The 24,520-nt window shown below is 41.9% G+C and overlaps 1 protein-coding gene across 3 annotated transcripts in view; it reads left to right on the top strand.

Moving 5' to 3' along the window:
- PTPN21 (protein tyrosine phosphatase non-receptor type 21) overlaps positions 1 to 24,520 on the top strand; it is a 77,919-nt gene that overhangs the window by 48,585 nt on the left and 4,814 nt on the right. For all 3 annotated transcript variants that reach the window (XM_070593701.1, XM_070593702.1, XM_008521426.2), the window contains exons 11-15: positions 3,353 to 3,413; positions 4,059 to 4,143; positions 8,571 to 10,012; positions 21,610 to 21,747; positions 22,934 to 23,155. In XM_070593701.1, the coding sequence (XP_070449802.1) occupies positions 3,353 to 3,413; positions 4,059 to 4,143; positions 8,571 to 10,012; positions 21,610 to 21,747; positions 22,934 to 23,155 (1,948 nt within the window). The remainder of the gene's footprint in view (positions 1 to 3,352; positions 3,414 to 4,058; positions 4,144 to 8,570; positions 10,013 to 21,609; positions 21,748 to 22,933; positions 23,156 to 24,520) is intronic.

Here is a 24,520-nt window from a genome sequence, read left to right as displayed (position 1 = left end):
ATATATAAGAAAGGAAGTTCGCAAAGCAAAATTCAGACAGCCCTTAGAAATGTGAGCTCAACTGTAAACGCTTAGCATCAACATCAGCTGTCACTCACTGTGCCATTCATTTGTTCCACACACATCTGAGAGCTTCCTTGTGTGCCGGACACCAGAGATACCATGGTGTGTCCTCTTGCCTTCATGGAGTTTACAAATCAATTGGGTTTGGGGAGGGGGTCAGACACATAAGCAATTGTTGTTTGTGGACTGTGCTCAGGAATCTGACACACCTGTGTGGTTCAGATGCCGGTTCTGCGGCTTATTTGCCATGTGGCCAGGAGCAATTTACTTAATCTAAGTATCAGTTTCCTCATCTGTGAATCAGTATAATAACCGGCCTCCCTCGTGGGGTTGGTGTTTGGATTCTGTGAGGTAATCGCATAGTCTTTAGCACTGTTTCAGTAAGTACTGTCATTTCTTTTACTTGGGCTAGCAGCCTTTTCTTATTTTGTCTTCTCCAGTGCACACATTCCAGTGGTTTTTTTTCCTGAGTTCTTCAGCTGTCTCATTTTTAGCAACACCCATCAGCATAGTAACTGCCCCCGAAGTCTGGAAAACACAACCACAGTTACACCACTTTCTCTTGTGTACTAAGTTTAGGGTAGCTGACCTCACAGTAAACTGCGTTTCCAAGAACCTTGGCAAGAAGACGGAGGAGGTTAGAATATTAGAACTATGGCGAGGCTGCCTGTGTCAAACAGTTTGGCAGGAAGAATACGTACTCGCTGGGTATGTCCAGTATGGATGCTGCCAGCAAGGGTGCCAAAATAGAGACCGTGTGTGGGAGTTGCTGCCTGTGCTCCTAAGCTCTGCATCCTTGGATTTTGTGTTTAATACACTTCGGTTTTATTTTTGCTCCAGGTGGGGCTACTCTGGATGTGTTGTTGGAGGAGTCTGTCAGCCACCTTTTTCTCTCCAGTTCTGAATTTTGAATTTATAGTACTTTAAAAGTTCAGTCCATTTAGTGAGTCTCTGGACTAACCATAAACTTCAAAGGACCCCGTTTGCCTAAACCTAGCCCTGACAACGGAGCAAAAGCAGAGGCAAAGTAAATTTCAAGTCTACAAAATGCAGTGTCTTCGAGTTCTGAACACCGGTTTTAGGCAATATATTAACATGCAGTTAAGGAGTGTTTCTTTTAAAGCAAAAAGCTCAGATGTACCATCCCAACTTGTTTCACTAAGGAAGTCTCAATTAGGACCTCATAGTACTTTACCAATTGATACAGGTATTTTTGCAATCTAATAGAATTAACATCCATTTTGTTACTGTTGAGTGAGATAAATACTGGCAGCATGGAGCATCCTTTGGAAAAGTCACATTTATTTATCATCAACAACTTTAATACATTCTAATGATAATGAAAAGAATTTATTTAAAGAAAGTGTTTAATTAAAAAAAGTCAACTAGATATGGTACACACACACACACACACACACACATACACACACACAAACAATGGAATACTACTCAGCCATAAAAAAGGATAAAATCGTCTCATTCACAACACCATGGATGGACCTTGAGGGAATTATGTTAAGTGAAATAAGCCAGATAGAGAAAGACAATCTCTGTATGACTCCACTCATATGTGGAAATTAAACACGTGGACAAAGAGAACAGATTAGTGGTTACCAGGGGAAAGGCGGGATAGGGGGTGGGCACAAAGGGTGAAGGGGTGCACCTACAACAAGACTGACAAATAATAATGTACAACTGGAATTTCACGAGGTTGTAAACTATCATAATCTCAATAAAATGTAAAAAAAAGAAGTCAACTAGTAAAAGCAATTATAATCACCTGATGTTAGGTTACTAATAAGCACTAGTTTTCTCTTATCTCAGAAGTCCTATAAAAATAAGCTAATATTCAGGGTTTGGATATAAGATACCAATTGTTAGAGTGCTAAGAATAATGTTAATATATGAGGCTTCATATTATGATAAATTTGCTGATTAAGTGGATTGAGTGTTTACTTTGTACTTATGGATTTTCTAGTAATTAGTCCTTAGAACACCATAACCAAAGGTCACAAAATATGTTTGTAGTTAGTAGTTATGTGTCACATAAGCTCATGAGCCAGGACTAACTGGTAAAAGATCTTTTAAAAAAAGTGATTTGATAAAATTACGTGTCATCAGCAAAGCCAAGAAACCTATGTGTTTAGGTTCCTAGATATTTGCAATAAAATTTACTGCACACAAGACCAAAAAAATCCTGCAAAATGAGAGGATTACAAGTGGGCTTTTCTGTTTTCTTGTTCCTTTTTTGACCTCATTGTTTATTCAAAGGTGAAACTTGCTGTGAATAATTTAAAATCTCAAACTGTCTGATAAATATCAGTCGGCTGTCCTTAATATTCTCATTGCTGGGGCCGGCCCTGTGGCTAAGTGATTGAGTTCGCGTGCTCTGCTTCTGTGGCCCAGGGTTTCCCTGGTTCAGATCCTGTGTGCGGACATGGCACCGCTCATTAGGCCATGTTGAGATGGCATCCCACATGTCACAACTAGAAGGACCCACAACTAAAAGATACAACTATGTACTGGGGGAATTTGGGGAGAAAAAGCAGAAAAGAAAAAAATATATTTTCATTGCTTTTTGAAAAATACATTTAAAACAATCAGAGAAGTTTCTTGCAAAGAAAGGTAAATAGGTTTACTGCAGGCCCACTTAACCAAATTTTTTACTTTTTTGCTTTCTCTTAGTTCCTTAGAGGAAATATAGATTCTTAAGTTACCAAAGTTATAAACTTATTTCTTCATTATGTTTGTAGTCTATGGTTAACAGACTTTTAATTAAAGACACTTCCCATTGCTTCAGGCTTCTGGGCTGGCAGATGATCGTCCCCCATCAGGACTGTTAATGGAGGTGGTCAGTGCTAACCCAGGCCCAGAGGAGAGACACATTTGCACTGACTCTTGCTTCCCCTGGGATGTTTGTGGGCGATCAAGCCTTGCCTCTTCCCGTCTGCTTATGGTCACTCCAGAGGTTTTACCTGGGTGGGCCAGAGAAAGATACTGCTGCTGATCCTGCTGGTAGTTCAGATGATTGATGCTCCACGAGGATGCTCAAACCCTGGAGGGAGGTCCGAGGGGTCTGGGCAGCAGAAAAGGGCCAAGGCCCCAAGTGAGAACAGAGAGTCTCCTTTCTTTTGTCTAATTTATGATTGGATTTAGTCTGTCTTTTTTGCTTTAGAAGGTTTATCATTTTCCCTTCTTACTAGTTTATTTTGGTAGAATTAGGAAGATTATGTGTGTGTGTGTATGACACGTATATATGCTCTTCTCAGAGGCATGTCTTATTTTATAGGCAAACCCAGACCGTCACAGTGAACCCAATTAGGAGGAGGTCTTCTTCAAGGATGTCTCTGGTAAGAAAGAAAGAAAAATTGGACTGTCTTTTTTTCTTTTAGTGATATCGTCTTCCTTAATAAAATATGCTTTTGGTAGTATTAATTTTTAGTTGAATCACAGAAGTGTGCTGATATTTGATCATTTTTGACGAAAGAAACGGCGATTTTCTGTAGGTTAAACCTAATATTTACTTGATCTATATAATATTATATTACACATATTTAAATATTAGGTCTAATCCAATATTAAAAATTTTGACTCTTAGCCAAGAGTAAGCAGAGGTTAGTAGATATTTAAAATACTAGATGATTTTTGTCTAAGATTAAATATACTACATAGAAGCTTCTTATATTCAAATATTTATATAAGAATTCAGGAAATTTGTGTCTATTCCTTCCTTCTCTTAACTTTTTGGATTCAGCTTGTTTTCGTGTGCCCTCTGATGTCCAATATCAGTGCATAGGCCTTGGCATAGCCATTCTGAGAAACATTGAAATGAGAGATAAGGTGAGAGCTATAGGGTCTTCATGTTTATTTTTCATGTATAATATATTTAACTGTTTTAGGAGTTTTTTAATGCAGAGAAAGAAATCAGAGAATTACTTTCCTTATATTACATAGACAATATGTTTTAACCCTGTCTCCAACTTTCCATTTCTTAGCCTAAACCCCAGCCCTATGTGATGCCTCCCCCACCCCAGCTGCATTATAATGGACATTATACGGAACCGTACACTTCTTCTCAAGGTAAAGACCACTGTTTCTGAAGAGACTTACAAAATCATTACAATTTGGATAAATGATGAAGACTTGGAGATCTTGAAGCCAGGATAGTTTTTGGCTGAAGCTGCATTCAAAATTGTCATTGTGATTATAGCCATCCTGGATTCATGGAAGAAGCCGCCATTATAGTCAATATCTTGGACATGTGTACAAAATATGCAGTATCAAATTTTGATGCTCAAATGATCCCAAATTTGGCCCAGGAGTGTTCCTTCAAGCTGGCCCCAAGTCCTATTGGCATCCACTAGTTAGCCTGTGAGTGCCTGCTCGCTTTCCCATACAAGAGGTCCCAGGCTTGTTTTGTTTTTTCCCTGTCTGAGATCTTCCCATTGTAAAGGTTTAAACATTTTATTTTTATTTTTCATTTGATTAGTATAGGGAGCTGTATTTATGACAGTGCTTCAAAGCTGAATCTCAAGCATTCATTTAACAGACGTTTGCTCCTTACTCTGTCTACAAGGCTCTACTATAAAGGCCAAGGAGATTTATGCAAAGAAGTAATTCCACGTCTTGAGAAGCTTAGACTCTAACAGTGGGGGATAAGAGAAGTAGACAGATAACTTCAATACAAAGAGAACATGATTATTTTGACGAGAGAGCAAGCAGTTACTGTGCCACTCAGTGGAGGAATGACTCATCATTGAGAAGGGCTTTCAAGACCTAGAAAGATGATGGATTTCAACAGGTGGAGAGAGAGGCAGCTGCCTGATTGGGATTGCTGCTCCTGGTTTTGGGGGACAGTGAAAGCATGGCACAGAATGAGGAAGGTGTTTAGAGAATAGAGTGTCCACTTGGAGTCATATTGGGAACTGATAGGAAATGATGCGTGAAGGGACCAGGTGCTTGTGACCATTGTTTGTACTGGACCTTGTGTGTAAAGGTGAGAATTCCCATGCAGTGAGGTAGACAGTAGGGGAGTAGTGCTTTGCAGTGTGGATGCGAAGAGTGTCCACCTCAGAATGTTTTTTATGTTCTTCGCTTTCCTTTCCTCGTTGCACCCTGCCCTTGTCTGGTTTTGGGGCCCCAGTCCCACTCACTTCTGTGAAAAGGCTCTTCTTGGGCTGGCCCTGTGACCGAGTGGTTAAGTTTGAGTGCTCTCCTTCAGCAGACTGGGGTATGCCGGTTTGGATCCTAGGCGTGGACCTACATACTGCTCATCAAGCTATGCTGTGGTGGCATGCCACATAGAAGAACTAGAATGACCTACAACTAGGCTATACAACTATGTACTGGGGCTTTGGGGAGAAGAAAAATAAAAAAGAGGAAGATTGGCAACAGTTGTTAGCACAGGGCCAATCTTCTCCACCAAAAAAAAAACGGGGGGACTCTTCTCTCTGCATTGTTAGTGTTTCCTTGCTACTCCTTCGTTTTCCTCGGTCTACAAACATCCTCATAGTTTTTCGTCTCCTCTCTCCCCGATGATGGTTTGAATGAGTTTTCCTTTCTTTTTTCACCCCACCTCTTTGGAGAATGACAACTGTGTGCCACTTCTGTTTCTTGGTTACTGTTTGCTTCTCTGCCTTTGCTGCTCTGTTCAAGCTGCCCTACCCCAGGTCCCCAGGGCCCCACGCACCCTCCATACCAGTGGGTTCCAGCATTCTCTCCTTCTTGAAAAATCTCTTTTCAGCGTGCTGGGTTCTCCCTCCTCCTCCTGCACCGTCAGTGTTGTTTGCTGCCCCAAAGGTCTGTCCTTGGCCTCTTCTCTCCCTTTGCAGGCTTCCACAGCAGTCTCATCCGCATTTCAGATTTCAGCACTGGTGACTGTCAAATCTATATTTTCCACCCCATCATCATTCCTGTGCTCTAGCCCCACATTTCTATCTGTCTGATAGGTCATTGTGAGCTACTCAGAGCTCCCTTAAGTAAAGCCGTCGGCAGAGTACCTGGCTTATGGTAAGCACTAAATAAATAAATATTATCAGCTTTTACAACTTGCTGAAAATTAAAATATTAATACTCCACAAGCCTGTCGCTTTTCCTGTGTTCCTTACTTTATTTTTATGATAAAGTCACTCTCCTGCTTACTTGGATTCCAAAGTGCGTGTAATTTTGCTTTTCTTTTTTTGACCTCAACATCCAGTCAGTTACAGATCCTATTGCTTCTAACTTCATAAACTATCTCTTCTGTATCCCCTTCTCTCTGTTCCTCTGCTCCTGATCCAATCCAGTCCCCCCGCCCTGTTTTCCGCCTCTCACTAGCTATTGCATCAAGGGAGCTGATGTCTTCCGTCTTCACTCCCCAGGTTCATCTGACACACGGCTACCAGGCTCATCGCATGTCCTGATGGTCATTCCTTTGCCTAGTGTTCAACATTCTACACAACATTCCCTCAGGCTACTTTTTCCATCTTATTTCCCACTATTCTTTTACTCCCCTCTAGCTACCTGATACTCCAGCCAAGAGTATCCGGCCTTGCCTGGATGCTCTGTCACCTGGAATGCCCATGTGCTTGCATCCAGTCAGGATAGGCTGGGTTGTGCCATGGAACAAACAATTCTAAGCTCACAGTGGCTTGCACAGTACAGGTTACCTCTTGCTCAGGTTACCTGTCCATCGTGCACTGGCAGGAGGTCTCTGCTCCACGTTGGCTGCCTCAGGGCTCGGGCTAGGGAAGCCTCTTCCATCTGGGACGTTGGTCAGGGTGGCAGTGGAGAGGGAGTGTGGAAATCAGCTCTCAACCCTCTGCTCACTTTCCCTTGCCATTACTAGTCACATGGCTGTGCCTGCTATGCAGAGGGGAGGGGGCATAATCCTGCATGGACTCAGAGGTAGAGGGCCCGGCTCCTGATGAAAGCTGGGCCTGGCTGACCTACCCACCCACCCCTCCAGGTCCCTCGAATGCTGCATCTTCTGTGAAGTGGTTCTTGATCTTTTCTTCCCTGTCCCCATCAACCCAGCCCAAGCTGGAAGTAATCCTTCCTTCCTCTGGACTCCTGTCACACTTATGTCCTTATATTGTAACACTTCATCCTTGAATTATGGTGATTTTTGTACATACCTTTCCCTTTTTATTTGCCTGGATTTGAGTTGTCTTTTTCCCCGTCAGTTCTTAGCTTAGTCTTTTACACATATAGGCTCCCAAATGAATGGTTTGTGGGTGCAGAGAGAGCTTGGAGGCAGGGAGACTGGTACACAGGTATTGTGCTGGTCCAGACAGGCTTAAGAAAGGACCTGAGCTGTGACAACAGCGAGAAAAGGGGGACTTCAGAGACTCGGGGACTGCAGAGTATTCCAGATACAAGGAAAGTATAGGGACAAGGAGGCATTGTGTGTCAGCAGGAAGAATACAGTGATGCGCTTGAGTCCTGTTTCTTCGTGGCTGTGTGTGCCACCAGAATGAAGTCCACATACTCTCTAGACTGTGGTGTATTCACTTTGATAATCAGTTGTCACTGAAACCATCGTGGAGCTTTTGAATCACAAAAAGAGTGCTTTTCAAAGGCAACTGTTCTCAGAAGGACTTGACCACTGCTTTTCTTTGAAGTGTCAGAAATCACCTTCGTTAGTGACAGTGTTTCAGGTGAACTACAGATTGGCTGGAAGAAACATTCCTCCTTCCAGCCCTGGACAGGTACACACACAGCCACTGAGGATTAGAGTAGGCTCCCGATTCTGCTAGCTGTGGACACCAGTCTTACTGAAGCATGGGGACTGGGGCCGGGGTAGGTGTGGCTATCTTAACATGTTTCTTCTTGGCTTCTGGCCCCCTAGTGACATGTACAACTCCTAGTGACACTGTTGGACCTGGAGAAGCTCAGATCCTGCTGAGCTATTGCACTTTTATCTTCATTCTGGAAGAACCTCTACAAACAACCTAGAATCCCCTTTAAACAGGTGTTTACAGACAGCTGGTGCTTGAACCGGCTCAGCATCAGCAAGGCCACATCCCCACCAGGAGGAGAAAGCAAGTCAGTGGCCCAATGCCTCGAACAATGTCTCTGCCTACAGCTCCCCAGAGTTCCAGAAAGTCTGTTTCATCTGTCTAGTAAAACACGTGTTTTTGATTTTCAGAAAAAGATAATATTTTGTGATACAATTTTATTCTTAATATTGGACTTAGTATATGTGCTGCTGAAGCGAGCACAATATGGGACTTAGATTTGACTAATCTTATTGGGTGCCAAATCCTGAATACCACTCTTAGAGTAGGCGGAGCCATTGCCATTCTATAGATGAGGAAACCAAGGTTCCAGGAAATGATGTGCCCGGGACCACTCAGATAGTGTTGTGCGTAAAGCTGGGTCATTTCAGCATGGATTTTCAAAAGCTACATTGAGAAAAATGGCATCAGTGTTCGGGGCTTATTACCTCAATATTTGTCTAGAGTAATCGGTCTAATTTAATACATTTAAAAAATCTCATTTTAAATGTTTTCTTTTTTTCCCCCCAGATAACCTCTTTGTTACCAACCAGAATGGGTACTATTGTCACTCTCAGACAAGTTTGGATCGAGCCCAGATTGACCTCAATGGTCGGATCCGTAATGGCAGTGTCTACAGTGCACACAGCACTAACTCCTTAAATAACCCTCAGCCCTATATGCAGCCCTCACCCATGTCCTCTAACCCAAGTATTACTGGGAGCGATGTCATGAGGCCTGATTATGTCCCGTCACATCGACACAGTGCCCTGATACCCCCATCCTATCGTCCGACCCCAGATTATGAGACTGTGATGAAGCAGCTCAACAGAGGAATGGCGCACGCAGAAAGGCAGAGCCACTCACTGAGAAATCTCAGCATTGGCAACTCGTACGCTTACAGCAGGCCCGATGCTCTGGTCTACAGCCAACCTGAAATTCGGGAGCATGCCCATTTTACCTCTCCCCAGTCGGCCCACTATCCATTCAACTTGAATTACAGTTTCCACAGCCAGTCTCCTTACCCCTACCCTGCAGAGAGGCGGCCTGTGGTGGGTGCTGTCAGTGTGCCTGAGCTGACCAATGTGCAGCTCCAGGCCCAGGAGTATCCAGCTCCCAATATCATGAAAACGCAGGTGTACCGCCCACCCCCACCTTACCCATACCCGAGGCCCGCCAACAGCACCCCAGACCTGTCCCGCCACCTCTACATAAGCAGTAGCAACCCGGATCTCATCACCAGGCGGGTCCATCACTCGGTCCAGACGTTCCAAGAGGACAGCTTGCCGGTGGCTCATTCTCTCCAGGAGGTCAGCGAGCCTCTCACCTCGGCCCGGCACGCTCAGTTACAGAAGAGGAACAGCATTGAGATAGCAGGGCTGACTCACAGCTTTGAAGGCATGAGGCTTAAGGAGAGGACCATGTCAGCCTCAGCAGCAGATGTGGCCCCGCGGGCTATCTCAGCAGGCTCCCAGCCAAATGTTTTCATCGAAAGAACTAAACAAGAAGAGACGGATGAGCAGGAAAGCCTGAGATATGGTCATAAAAAATCTCTTTCAGATGCTACCATGCTGATACACAGCAGTGAAGAGGAGGAGGATTTTGAAGAGGAAAGCAAAGCACAGGCAGCCCTCCCTCTGCGGGCACGGGAGCCCCGGGGCGGTTACTCCCAAGACCTGCAGCCAAGCTACGCCTGTGGTTCGGTCGCTGCAGTCGCCGGCCCTCTGCACATTCTCGAGCCCAAGTCCCATGTCACGGAGACTGAGAAGAGGGTGCAGGACAGCAGCCCCGTTCACATGCTCGTGGAGGCCCCACGGCCCCGAAGAGATGGGCTGCTGACGCCCTCCATGTCCGAGTCTGACCTCACCACATCAGGGAGGTACCGAGCACGCAGGGATTCTCTGAAGAAGAGGCCCGTGTCAGATCTCCTCTCTGGAAAGAAGCACATTGTGGAAGGCCTTCCGCCACTCGGGGTAAGCCGTTCCGCGGGCCAGTGGGCCGCAGTCAACCCAGAGAGTGCCTTTCAAACCTGGTGTTCTTCACAACTTCTACCCTCTGTCTTTTCTGTAACTCATTACTTCTGACGTTTTCAGCTTTTTTCTTTTAACTTTTTGATCCACCTGCACTCCCCCCGACTTCCCCCCGCCACATTTACACTATTTTTTTCTTGTTTGGAACAAGCTTGATTCTCTATGGAAATAATGGAGACTGATTAGAAATTTATTGATTTTGCTAGAGATAATAAATTAGATGAAGTGAAAGGTAAATGGAGGCGGCTCTGTGGAATGGAACAGAATGCAATGTTAGGGAAAAGGGAGTTAAGATTTCATGACTCTAGCCAAGATTGCTTTGTTAACCACCTGTTAAAAACACCCTGTGGCAATGCAGGAGCCCAGGGCTGCATCTGTTCAGTTTGCCTGATGAGGTCTGAGAGAAGCGTTCATGGAAGTGTTCCTAATGCTTTATATAACTCTCAAGGTCGGAGCCCTGTGGCACAGCTTGAAATGCTCGGCCGTGATCCCCGAGGGTGGCAGACTGATTCTGGAGTTGGGAAGGTGACGCTTTGTCAAGACAAAAACCCCTGAGAACTCTAGTTCTCTTTAAAAGAAAGATGAAGCTCACTGAGGACCCAAGGAAGGTCCCTGGTAGAAGATGCAGCTTTTTAATATTCAGTGTAATAAATAATCATGAATTAAGCACCCCTTACTTACTGGAAGCAATATGTAAAAGAGCATAACCTCATCTCTGGCTGCCATTCCCGGAGCATTTACCATGTGCCCAGCAAGCCATTTGCTTTACCACGAACACTTTATAACCGGCTTATTGTTCTGCAGATGGCGAAATAGACTCTGAGATACTAAGTAACTTTCCCAAGGTCACACAACTAGTCTGAGACTGAACTGGAGGGCTTTTTTTTTTCTTTTTTGGTGAGAAAGATTGTCCCTGAGCTAATAACATCTGTTGCCAATCTTCCTCTTTTTACTTGAGGAAGATTGTCCCTGAGCTAACATCTGTGCCAGTCTTCCTCTGTTTTTTGTATGTGGGATGCCACCACAGCATGGCTTAATGAGCAATGTGTAGGTCCGCACCTGGAATCCAAACCTGTGAACCCTGGGCTACTGGAGCAGAGGGCCAAACTTAACCACTACGCCACTGGCTGGCCCCTGATCTGGACTTTTAAATGCATATTTATCTTTGCAACCTGTTCTCTTCTATACTGTTCTGCATCGAGGTGTATTCTATATGATATTTTAAGTAACAATTGCTTGTCTAAGTCTTACTGTTCTGTCTTCCCACTGTCTTGAGTTCCCACACTTTGGCCACACATTTGTTTGTGGCTTTGTCATGTGAGTGTGTCCACTCTCAGTAATCTTACTGTGTGGCTCAGGCCTCCGGGTCCTCACTGCCTGTGCCTCTACTCCCTATGCTGTGCACTGTGGCCAAATTAAAGCTATTAATTAGCTTATCCATTCTGTCTCCTAATTGATCCCAGGGTCCTGGCAGCTAGGACTCCTCCGCAGTCTCTGCTAGTCTGCATACTCAGACTTGAGGGCCCATTGCAAATGTGGTTCTGGCCTGGTATATTAGATCGTCTGAGATGCTATAAACATCTTCATAAGCAGGAAGAAAATTCACACAACATTATAGTGCTTATGAAATAGATCAGTATATACATAGACTAAAACTACTTATAGTCATGCCATGGATATAAATGTCTTATTTTAATGCATTTTGGGTTTGAATTTTAAGTTTAAGTTTTCTTGGGAGTACATTCTTTCTCACCTACCTGAGCAGTAAAGGTCAGTGTCTCAGGTTGGCTGAAGTGGAGGGTACGAGCTTGTGCTCACTGATTCAGGGTGGAGACAGGATGTGGATGTGTCTTCCACAGTCACCCTGCCTGAGCCCCTGAGCCAACTGGACAGGGCCGTTTATAGGTAGTATTCTTCCCAGTACATCAAGACTGTCCCTTGTTTTTATGTGTGACCCAAGTCTTTCATCCAAATGATACTTGTTTTGAGTATAGTCTGGTATTCTGGCCTATTATCCTTGTACCTTTTGAATGGGGCCTAGCAAGTTCTGCTAAATCTGAGGAGTTTGATCAATTTGGTTCTCTAAAAATAAAAATTATGTCCCTCATTGACCTTTAAGACCTACACTATTAATGATGTGATTGGACTATACTTTTGCTCCCTCCTTTTCAAATAAGGGATTCTCCTTACTCGAAGAGTGTGTATGGCAGCTGTGACCAAGGGGAAGGGTACAGGACCTAAGTGTGGAAAAACTCGAGTCTGAGTCTAGTCACTCCCATTTATTAGTTCTCTTTTCAGTGGGCCGGGCCCTTCACACGTCAGAACCCTAGCTTTTCATCTGTAACACAGGATCCGTCACCCCTCCTCAGCCTGCTTTGGCATTATAAGGCCCACATAAGGTTAGGCATAAAAATTGCTTTCTAAATTCTGTGATGCAGCCCAAGTGATTGTAATGAAAGATTTTTATTGTTTTTTAATTATTTTATTGAGGTCATATTCGTTTATAATATTGTGTAATTTCAGGTAAACATTATTATTTATCAGTTTCTGTATAGACGACATTGTGCTCACCACCAATAATCTAGTTTTTATCTGTCGCCACACATACATGCTCCTTTACCACTTTTGTCCCCCACCCCCCTTCCCCTCTGGTAACCGCTAATATGTTCTCTTTATCCATGTGTTTTTTTATCTCCCACATATGAGTGAAATCATGCAGTATTTCTCTTTCTCTGTCTGGCTTATTTCACTTAACATCACACCCTCAAGGTTTATCCATGTTGTTGCAAATGGGATGATTTTGTCTTTTTTATGGCTGAGTAGTATTCCATGGTTGTGTGTGTGTGTGTGTGTGTGTGTGTGTGTGTATACACACATATACACACATCATCTTTATCCATTCATCTGTAGCAGGGCACTTGGGTTGCTTCCATGTCTTGGCTATTGTGAACAATGCTGCAGTGAACATGGGGGGTATAAATCTCTCTGTATTGTTGATTTCATGTTCTTTGGATAAACACCTAGTAGTGGAATAGCTGGATTGTATGGAATTTCTATTTTTAATTTTCTGAGAAATCTCTATACTGTTTTCCATAGTGGCTGCACCAGTTTGCATTCCCACCAGCAGTGTATGAGGGTTCCCTTTTCTCCACACCCTCTCCAACACTTATTATTTTTCATCTTGTTAATTATAGCCATTCTGACAGGTGTGAGGTAATATTTCATGTAGTTTTGATTTTATTTCCCTAATAATTAGTGATGTTGAACATCTCTTCATGTGCCTGTTGGCCATCTGTATATCTTCTTTGGAGAAATATCTGTTCATATCCTGTGCCCCCAACCCCCCCCCCCCCCTTTTTTTTTGTACTGAGGAGGATTGGCCCTGAGCTAACATCTGTTGCCAGTCTTTCTCTATTTTGTATGTGGTTCACCACCACAGTGTGGCTGCTGACAAGTGGTGCAGGTTTGTGCCCAGGAACCAAACCTGGGCTGCTGAAGTGGAGCATACCAAACCCAACCACTGCCCCCTCTGCCTGTATTTTGATTGGTTTGGTTTTTTGTTGTTGTTGAGTTGTATGAGTTCTTTATATATTGTGGATATTAACCCCTTATTGGACACATGGTTTGCAAATATTTTCTCCCACTTGGTGGATTGTCTTTTTGTTTTGTTCCTGGTTTCCTTTGCTTTGCAGAAGCCCTTTAGTCTGATGTAGTCCCATTTGTTTATTTTTTCTTCTATTTCCCATGCCTGAGTAGACATGGTATTCAAAAAGATGCTGATAAGACCAATGTCAAAGACTGTACTGCCTATATTTTCTTCTAGGAGTTTTATGGTTTCAGGTCTTACCTTCAAGCCTTTAGTCCATTTTGAGTTAATTTTTGTGTATGGTGTAAGGTAATGGTCTGCTTTCCTTCTTTTGCATGTGGCTGTCCAGTTTTCCTAACACCATTTATCGAAGAGCCTTTCCTTTTTCCATTGTATGTTCTTGGCTCCTTTGTCGAAGATTCACTGTCCATAGATGTGTGGTTTTATTTCTGGGCTTTCAGTTCTGTTCTATTGATCTGTGTGTTTGTTTTTGTACCAGTACCATGCTGTTTTGATTACTATAGCTTTGTAGTATATTTTGAAGTCAGGTATTGTGATGCCTCCAGCTTTGTTCTTTTTTCTCAGGATTGCTTCAGCAATTCAGGGTCTTTTGTTGTTCCATATAAATTTTAGGATTCTTTGTTCTATTTCTGTGAAGAATGTCATTGGGATTCTGATTGGGATTGCATTGAGTCTGTAGATTGCTGTAGGTATGGACATTGTAACTATGTTTATTCTTCCAATCCATGTGCATGGGCTATCTTTCCATTCCTTTGCCATCTTTGATTTCTTTCAATAATGTCTCATAGTTTTCAGTGTATGATCTTTCACCTTCTTGGTTAAATTTATTCCTAGATATTTTATCCTTTTTGTTGTGATTTTAAATGGGATTTATTCTTGAGTTCTCTTTCTGCTAGTTTGTTATCAGTATAGAAATGCAACTGATTTTTGTAAGTTGATCTTGTACCCTGCAACTTTGCTGTAGTTACTGATTATTTCTAATAGTTTTCCTATTGATTCTTTAGGGTTTTCTATATATAGAATCATGTCATCTGCAAACAGTGAGATTTTCACTTCTTCCTTTCCAATTTGGATACCTCTTATTTATTTTTCTTGCCTAACTTCCCTGTCCAAAACCTCCAGTACTGTGGTGATTAGGAGTGGTGAGAGTGGGCACCCTTGTCTTGTTCCTATTCTCAAAGGGCTGGCTTTCAGTTTTTTACCATTAAGTATGATGTTGGCTGTGTGTTTATTATATATAGCCTTTATTATGTTGAGGTACTTTCCTTCTCTACCCATTTTGTTGAGAGTTTTTATCGTAAATGGATGTTGGATCTTGTCAAATGCTTTCTCTGCATCTATTGAGAGAGCGTGTGATTTTTATTCCTCATTTTGTTAATGTGGTGTATCACATTGATTGATTTGTGGATGTTGAACCATCCCTGCATCCCTGGTATAAATCCCACTTGATCATGGTGTATGATCCTTTTAATGTATTGCTGTATTTTGTTTGCTAGTATTTTGTTGAGGATTTTTGCGTCTGTGTTCATCAGCGATATAGGTCCGTAATTTTCCTTCTTTGTGTTGTTTTTGTCTGGTTTGGGGATCAAACTGATGTTGGCTTATAGAATGAGTTAGGAAGTGTTCTGTCTTCCTCAACTTTTTGGAGTAGTTTGAGGAGGATAAGTATTAAATCTTCTTTGAATTCTCCAGAGAAGCCATCTGGTACTGAACTTTTGTTTTCTGGGCAGTTTTTGATTACTGTTTGAATCTCTTGTGATTGGTCTAGTCAGATTCTCTTTTTATTCTTGATTGAATTTGGGGGTTGGGTTGTATGAGCCTAAGAATTTATCTATTTCTTCTGGGTTATCCTATTTGTCGGCATATAGTTGTTCATAGTATTCTCTTATAATCTTTTGCATTTCTGTGGTATCCATTGTAATTTCTCCTCTTTCATTTCTTTTTTTAAAAAATTTTTCCTGGAGCTTTTTTAAAAAAGATTTTATTTTTCCTTTTTCTCCCCAAAGTCCCCTGGTACATAGTTGTATATATTTTTAGTTGTGGGTCCTTCTAGCTGTGGCATGTGGGATGCCACCTCAGCATGGCTTGATGAGTGGTGCCATGTCTGTGCCCAGGATCCAAACTGGCGAAACCCTGGGCCACCAAAGTGGAGTGCACGAACTTAACCACTTGGCCACGGGGCCGGCCCCACTCCTCTTTCATTTCTAATTTTATTTATTTGAGCCTTCTCTCTTTGTTTCTTAGTGAGTCTGGCTAAGAGTTTGTCAAGTTTGTTTGTTTTCTCAGAGAACCTGCTCTTAGTTTCATTGATCCTTTCCTACTGATTTTTTGGTTTCTATTTCATTTATTTCTGCTCTAATTTTTATTATTTTCCTCCTTCTGCTGAATTTGAGCTTTGTTCTTTTTCTAGTTCTCTTAGGTGTAGTTTAAGATTAATTATTTGAGATTTTTCTTTTTTGTTGAGGTGGGCCTGTTTTGCTATGAATTGTCCTCTTAGCACTGCTTTTGCTGCATCCCATAAGAGTTGGTATCATGTATTTTCGTTTTCATTTGTCTCCCCATAGTTTTTGATTTCTCCTTTAATTTATCCATTGATCCAATGGTTGTTCAATAGCATGTTGTTTAGACTGCACATATTTGTGACTTTCCCAGCATTTTTCTTGTAGGTAGTTTCATAGCATTATGGTTGGAAAAGATGCTTGACATGATTTGCATCTTCTTAAATTTATTGAGGCTAGTCTTGTTTCCAAACATAGAGTTTATCTTTGAGAGTGTTCCATATGCACTTGAGAAGAATGTGTATTTTGCTGTTTTTGGATGGAATGTTCTATCTGTATCTGTTAAGTCCATGGTCTGGTATTTCATTTAAGGCCACTGTTTCCTTGTTGACTTTCTGTCTGGATGATCTATCTATTGATGTAAGTGGGGTGTTGAGGTCCCCTACTATTATTGTGTTGCTGTCAGTTTCTCCCTTTAGGTCTGTTAAGAGTTGCTTTCTATACTTTGGTGTTCCTGTGTTAGGTGCATATATACTCATAAATGTTGTGTCCTCTTGGTGGAGTGTCCCTTTTATTGTTATATACTGCCCCTCTTTGTCTCTCATTGTCTTTTTTATCTCGAAGTCTGCTTTATCTGATATAAGTAGGGCAACACCTGCTTTCTCTCTTTTGTTTTTTGAGGAAGATTAGCCCTAACCTAACATCTGCTGCTAATCCTCCTCTTTTTGCTCAGGAAGACTGGCCCTGAGCTAACATCTATGCCCATCTTCCTCTACTTTATATGTGGGACACCTGCCACAGCATGGTTTGACAAGCAGTGCATAGGTCTGCACCCGGGATCCGAACTGGCAAACCCTGGGCCACCGAAGCAGAACGTGTGAACTTAACCACCGGGCCGGCCCCATCACCTGCTGTCTTTTGCTTGCCATTTGCTTCAAGTATTGTCCTCTATCCCTTCACTATGAGCCTATGTTGGTCTTTAGAGCTGAGATGTGTTTCCTGGAGGCAGCACATTGCTGGGTCTTGTTTTTTTAATCCATCTAGCCAGTCTGTGTCTTTTGATTAGAGAATTCAATCCATTTACATTTAGAGTGATTATTGATATATGAGGGCTTAATACTGCCACTTTTATCTCTTGTTTTCCAGTTGTCCTCTATTTCCATTGTTTCTTTTCCGTTGTATTTCTGACTGCCGTTTCAGTTTGGTAGTTTTCTATGATGGTTTTCTCAGTTTTCTCTTTATTTATTATTCATGGCTCTGCTCTGATTTTTTGTTTACTGGTTACCGTGAGGTTTGTACAAAAGATCTCATAGATGAGATAGTCCATTTTCTGATAGCCTCTTATCTCCATTAGCCTAAGTAGGTTCCATCCCTTTTCTCTTCCCCTTCTGAGTTATTGTTGTCACAAATTGTTCTTTTCCATGTTGTGAATTTGTGACTAAATTGAAGTGTTTATAGTTATTTTTGATGCTTCCTTCCCTTTGTCTTTTATGTTATAATTAAGTGTTTACTGACCTATTCGGGTATACAGCTGCAATTTCTGATTCTGTTTATTTATCACCTTGCTCAAGGTGTTGTAAACCTTTGCTTTTTAGTTTCAGATGAGTGGGCTCCTTTCAACCTTTCTTGTAAGGTAGGCCTAGTGGTGATGAACTCCTTCAGCTCTTGTTTATCTGGAAAACTTTTTATTTCTCCATCGTATCTGAAGGACAGTTTCACTGGATAGAGTATTCTTGGCTGAGAGATTTTTGTCTTTCAGTATTTTGAATATGTCATTCCATTCTCTCCTAGCTGGTAAGATTTCTGCTGAGAAATCCACTGAAAGCCTGAGAGGGTTCCTTTGTAGGTTATTTTCTTCTGTCTTGCTCTCCTTAATATTTTTTTCTTTGTCATTGACTTTTGCCAGTTTTAATATTATATGCATTAGAGAAGTTCTTTTTGCATTTTACGTAATTAGGAATTCTATTGCCTTCATGTACTTTTAAGTTCAGTTATTTTCCCAGGTTTGGGAAGTTCTCAGCTATTATTTCTTTGAACGAGCTCTTTGCTCCTTTCTCCGTTTATTCTCCCTCTTGAATACCTATAATTCTTATGTTGTTTTTCCTGATAGAGTTGGATATTTCTCAAAGAATTTCTTCATTTTTTAAAAATCTTAGTTCTGTCTCCTCCTCCACCTGAAGCATTTCTATATTTCTATCCTCTAATTCACTAATTCTGTCCTCTGTAAAATCAGCTCTATTTTTTATGGATTCTAGGTTATTTTTATCTCATTAGTTGTCTTCTTCATATCCAGAATTTCTGTCTGGTTTTTTTTTTTAGAGTTTCAATCTCTTTGGCAAAGTATTCCTTCTTCTCATTAATTTTATTCCTGAGCTCACTGAACTGTCTTTCTGAGTTTTCTTGTAACTTGTTGAGTTTCTTTATGGTAAGTATTTTGAATTCTCTGTCACGTCGATTGTAAATTTCTGTGACTTCAGGATTGGTTTCTGGAAACTTGTCATTTCCTTCTGCTCTGAAGTGTTAATGTAGTTTTTCATGGTGTTTGACAAAGTGATCTGCCGGCGCATTTGTGGTAGTATCAGGTCACAGATTCCACCTGCCACCCCTGGGGTGCGTCAGGAGCTATGTCTTCTGATCCCGCCCCATCTGCTGGAAGTTGTGCTGGTAGGGCTTCTCTGTGCGTTTGTGCACTGGCTGCAGTCGCTTGGCAGGTCGTGCACACACATGCTGGCAGGGTGTCTCTGCTCTGCCAGTGGGTTGCCATGATGTGTGATCACTGCTCAGCAGGGCACTGACAGCTGGTGTGCTAGGCTGGAGAGGAGGGGCACTTTCTTTCTCATGCCAGCTGACTCTGCTCTTGTGGGTGGCTTGGCTGAACTGCTTTGCTTGGTGCGGGCTCCTTTGTGGGGGTTAGCTATGCTAGGGGAGTGTTCCCATGGGCAGGGCCACAACGGCACAGTGGGTATTCCTTCAGGCCAGGCTACAACTCCGAAAGTGTCCGTACACATGCTTCTGGCTCTTCTTACAGTCCCACTGACCACTGTGTGAGGACCTGTGACCTATATTGCTGCCATTGAGGAGTGGTAGGGGTGCATGCACCTAGTTCCCCTGTCTCCTGGAGATCCAGTCCACTCATCTTCAGATGCACAGCTGCGTGGATCTCTTAGCTGTCCTCTTGTGCTGTGCAGGGAATCCTCTGCTGGTTAATGAATGTCCATTTAATTATAGCTTAGAAGGGAGAGACAAAAGGAACAACTCACTCTGCCATGATGCTGATGTCACTCCAGATTTTTATTGTCTTGACACTGATTACCATATACAGTCATGCATCACTTAATGACAGGGATGTGTTCTGAGAAATGTGTCTTTAGGTGATTTTGTTGTGTGAACATCATAGAATATACTTATACAAACCTGGATGGTATAGCCTATACATACCTAGACTACGTGGTACTAATTTTATGGGACAACCAGTCTGTCGTTGGCTAAAATGTCATTATGTCACATGTGACTGTATAAAGTGGCAATTATGTGACCTTGGGCAAGCCATTTAATCTCTCTCTGACTCAGTTTTCTCATTTGTAAATGAAGATGACCCCAGAGAGTTGTTGGGGGAATAAAGTGAGGTCCTGGCACATAGAAAGTGCTCAGTCAACTTTAACTTATTACTGTGATTTTGCATCATACATGTAACTTGCTGATTTCCCAAGAGTTGAAGGGCTCAACCCCCTACTAAACCCTCCAACCCCTTCATAGTAACTCGGGGTTGCCATTATCTTGTTTGTTACAACAAAGTATACTCATGTGAATAAAGGTTATAAAGGTTTAGTATTAAAAACTGAAATAAATGGCAGACAAGCAGGAACATTTTGGAATTCTCCACCCATCTCAACCTCCAGGGACTTGATTGTTATCTGAAAAGGGTGGACTGGTTGGAGTGCTCACACGGCTACATAAGGATTTTTGTTGTTGTTGCACCCTTAGTCTTGTGGTTCTTACAAGAACCCTTGGGGGTTCTCACATAAGAAATCACTGTGCACATTGTGCATTTAAAACCATACGCTTCTACTCTAAGGCCGAAGTAAGGGGTATTTGAGGCTAGTTTTGACTATATACACCTTTCTTCAAAGACAGGCTTCAGAACTGACCTTACAGCCAATCAGCTTCCTCCAGCATATCGTGCTGGGCAATTTGAGTCACTTTCAGGCAGAGAGGTGCTGGAGCCACCTCATGCTGGCAGGCCAGAGCTGACTGTTAAATTTTCAGCAGTCTTGTGATCCAGTGGATTTTGCATTACCAGTTTGAGATTGGCCATGCTTGGAGTATTTTCACCACAGAAATCAGCAAACTTTACAGATCAGCCCCCGCACCTGCCCACCCCCCTGCCCCCATTGTTAAACTTTTACCAGCATACCACCGTTTAGCCTAGGCAGGAAGCTTTCGGTCTGTGCCTCCCTCCCTCTCTCCCTCCTGCCCAGGCTGGTAGAGCTGGAGGAAAGCTGATTTCATTTATGAGACAGAACTGAGAAAACCATTTCTTTCACATTAGGGCTATTGTTGTTATAATTATGGTGGCTTCTGGGGAGGTGTAGAACATCTAAGGAGACAGCATTCTTACACTTGTTTGCCTTAGAGGAGAAAATCATTGGGTTTAATAATAATTTTGGAAAACACCTGTTTTCAGGAGACAGCATTCTGTTGATACTCTCTCCCTTATACCCTATCCTTATGATGTCATGATTGAGATTTCAGCCCTGTTTTATTTTCCTGGTTTAAAGATGTGGCAGTTCTGAGAGGTGTAGTGATCCAACCCAGGTCACACAAGTCTGCAGTGGAATGTAGAATAGAACAGAGAGAGCGACCACAGAAAGATTTCAAATATACAATCAAAATGCAGCTGTGGCATGTGACTATATTCATATTATTCCACATATTCTATTGTACAGTATAAAATTCTGGAACAGCCATCAGAACAGGTAATGATATTCACAGAATATGAAAGTGGTAATTTTTAAAGAATGATTTAAAGAACTAATTTATACTTTTAAAACATTTTAAAAGCTTATTACAATCAGGTGACTGCATTTGAAACCCTTTTTGTGTTTCATTTTGAAATTTGGATGTCCTATGAAGGAATGCTGTCTGCCTGGAGCCTCACCTTTCATTACAACAGAGCCCTGAAACCAATCACATTTCAAAACCTTATATCTAGAAGACTTATCAGTGCTTTGGCCTGGAAAGGAATGTCTTTCTCCTAATGTTTGTTAACTGTGTATGTGTGTGTGTGGGTGTGTATCTGCGTGTGAAGGAGTGTCATCTCTCCTGTGGTTATTTCAAAGGAGAACACGCACTCTGTTTCTAGTCTTTATTGGAATTTCTTTTCAAAGGGGTTATATTTGTGTATATTTCATATATACATGTAAATATTTTTATAGGGAATGAAAAAGAGCCGAGTAGATGCAAAAAAAATTGGTCCTCTCAAATTGGCTGCCCTGAATGGACTCTCCCTATCTCGCTTGCCTCTCCCTGATGAAGGAAATGAAGTGCCTACCAGAGCCACTAATGATGAGAGGGTATGTATGGGACACATGGGGTATGTGCCTTCTCTGGGACAATTGATAAAAAGCTACAAAAATGCCTTCATGAGGTTTTGGTGAATGTTCTAACACATTTAATAATCATAAAAGAGTGTTAAGGAATTTTGTAATCTGGACCTCAAAATTGGGGCAAATTTATAGTTAATGTTTTAATAGATAATTTCAGGCTAAAAGTTGATTCTTTTTTTTTTGTTTCTGAATGTTCTTTACTTTCTGCCAGGCATCTGTTGCAGTCTTGACTTTTGATGGGCTTAAAATTAGAGGAAATCTACAAATGCATATGAGTACACATAGGAAGAAAGCAGACATTGGCTGCTTTCATCTTACTGAAAATTTATTTCAAGAGTAAACAGTTACTGAATTTTTTAAAAGTTTCTTTGTGACTGAGATATATTTGTGATGAGGATTTATTATATCAAAATCAAACAGGCATGAATTATGCTAATCAAAAATTAATTTGCTCTCCACTGGATCCTGGAGATAGTTTCCAATATTTAGTAGTTTTTACTTTTTCTTTTTTTTTTTTTTAAAGATTTTATTTTTTCCTTTTTCTCCCCAAAGCCCCCCGGTACATAGTTGTATATTCTTTGTTGTGGGTCCTTCTAGTTGTGGCATGTGGGATGCTGCCTCAGCGTGGTTTGATGAGCAGTGTCATGTCCGCGCCCAGGATTCGAACCAACGAAACACTGGGCCGCCTGCAGCGGAGCGCGTGAACTTAACCACTCGGCCACGGGGCCAGCCCCAGTAGTTTTTACTTTCTTATATAAAATAATCATTTATTATAAAATTGAAGCATTTGTTCTTAAAGGTTGGAATTGATTATCCTACTGCAGGATTTACTGTTCTCAGGAGAATTTTCTGTTTCTTAGGGGTCACAAAACTGACCATGGATATGGAGGAAATGAATTCAACAAATTGTTTTAGGCCAATTTCACCTTTAAACAGAACTTTGCATTATATTTCTCACCAAGAAGATTATTTGATTTGTTCTTTTAACTCTTATTGTTATGGCATGTTAAAAATTTAACTTTGGTTTCACCTAGAATTTTCAATATTAGTTAATGCTAAACTTGAAGCAGAAAACAAGATTTCAAATATACAATCAAAATGCAGCTGTGGCATGTGACTATATTCATGTTATTCCACATATTCTATTTTACAGTGTAAAATTCTGGAACAGCGGTTAGAACAGGGAATGGTATTCACAGAATATGAAAGAATTCTTAAAAAACGGCTAGTTGATGGAGAGTGCTCAACAGCACGACTTCCTGAAAATGCAGAAAGAAATCGATTCCAAGATGTTCTTCCCTATGATGATGCCAGAGTGGAGTTGGTCCCAACGAAAGAAAATAATACCGGTTACATCAATGCATCACATATTAAGGTGAGAGGAACATTTAGAGTAATTGACAGGATGTGAAGTTTTTAGTTAAATTACAAGAATGTTAAGAATTGTATTCATGTCTGTATGCTAAAAACACCCTAGTTTTGAACCATTGTGACAAAGTATATTATAAGCAGGGAAATCCATACCCCAGGGCTAGGGAGAGAGTGTGTAGCAGCAGAGCCAGAGTCACGATTGCTCTCTCCACGTGGTAAACCACTCTGCCCCTACTGTTATTATTAGCACGCAGGGAGCACTTATTAGCCCGAATTTAGAACTTTGTTCTTCCAAATATGAAGACGTCTCTCTAGCTCATAAATTCTCTCAGGAGCGGCTGAATTGGTTTTTCCTCATCCTATACCTACCTGCACTTTTATGTAACAGAAATGTCTGGGTTTTTTGATGGTGTTCACAGAGGTTTTACTTATGAAGGTACCATCTGCTCTCTTGGTGTACTCCCTGTAATCATTTTAAACATCGTTTGTTCTTTGAAGAAGCAGAACCACTTTTTCTCTGGAAACAGTATAATTCCATTTAACTGGGGTAACGTTACACCCACTAAACTGGAGGAAGTGATGATTCACAGCAGGGACGTGAGTAAAGCCAGATGCTCTCTCTTCATCCTTTTGCCCTCTGTTCATGCTGGCTAGGGAGTCAAGTCTTTATTTTGGGAAGGAGAAATTTCCTTCTAGTGAGTGAGGATTTATGATCAGGCGTTGTTTTTCTTCCTTCCCACATTCTACTTAGTTTGGCAGTGGTATTTGATGGAGCAATTTCACACCTGAGGCTTTCTAGAGACCTGGTAATCTGCCCGTGAGTGCCAGTACCCTGATGGTCTTTGGGAATCTATGCATGTGCTTTTTAAATGGACATAATTTACTTGAAAACCGAGCATTTCTTTGGAATAACTCATCCAGTCTGTCCTGACTGGATGGATAAGAATTGAATAATGTTATAGTTCTATAGTGGTATTTCAGAATCTTCAATGGCAACCTGAAGAACGGTGGAGAGTCTGAGCTTCAGAATTCCTGATCTCCCACTCACCAGTGTGGACCTCACTGTCCTTATCTCTGAATAAAGAAATGCTGGCACCTCCCCCATAGGCTCCCTCCCCATCAGACCCTTCCCGCCCCCACAGTGCCTGCCACCAAGTGGGTGCTCGGTGAGAGGACGCGGGTGTGACTCAGGGCTGGCAGCCTGATGTGAGAGCCTGGGTGGAACAGTGCTAGGCACAGCCTTCACCCTCAGTGAGTGCTGAGAGCACAGTCACTGTCATGCCCGAAAACCAGGGGAGCTGAGATTTAACCCAGGTCTCCTGACTACAAGTCCAGTAGTGACTGTTGGATTCGACATCTCTCAAGCAGG

Source organism: Equus przewalskii, chromosome 25, assembly GCF_037783145.1.
Source record: "Equus przewalskii isolate Varuska chromosome 25, EquPr2, whole genome shotgun sequence".
Lineage (NCBI taxonomy): Eukaryota > Metazoa > Chordata > Mammalia > Perissodactyla > Equidae > Equus > Equus przewalskii.
Note: the sequence above shows the minus strand (reverse complement) of the source record. Positions and strands in the feature narration are given on the sequence as shown.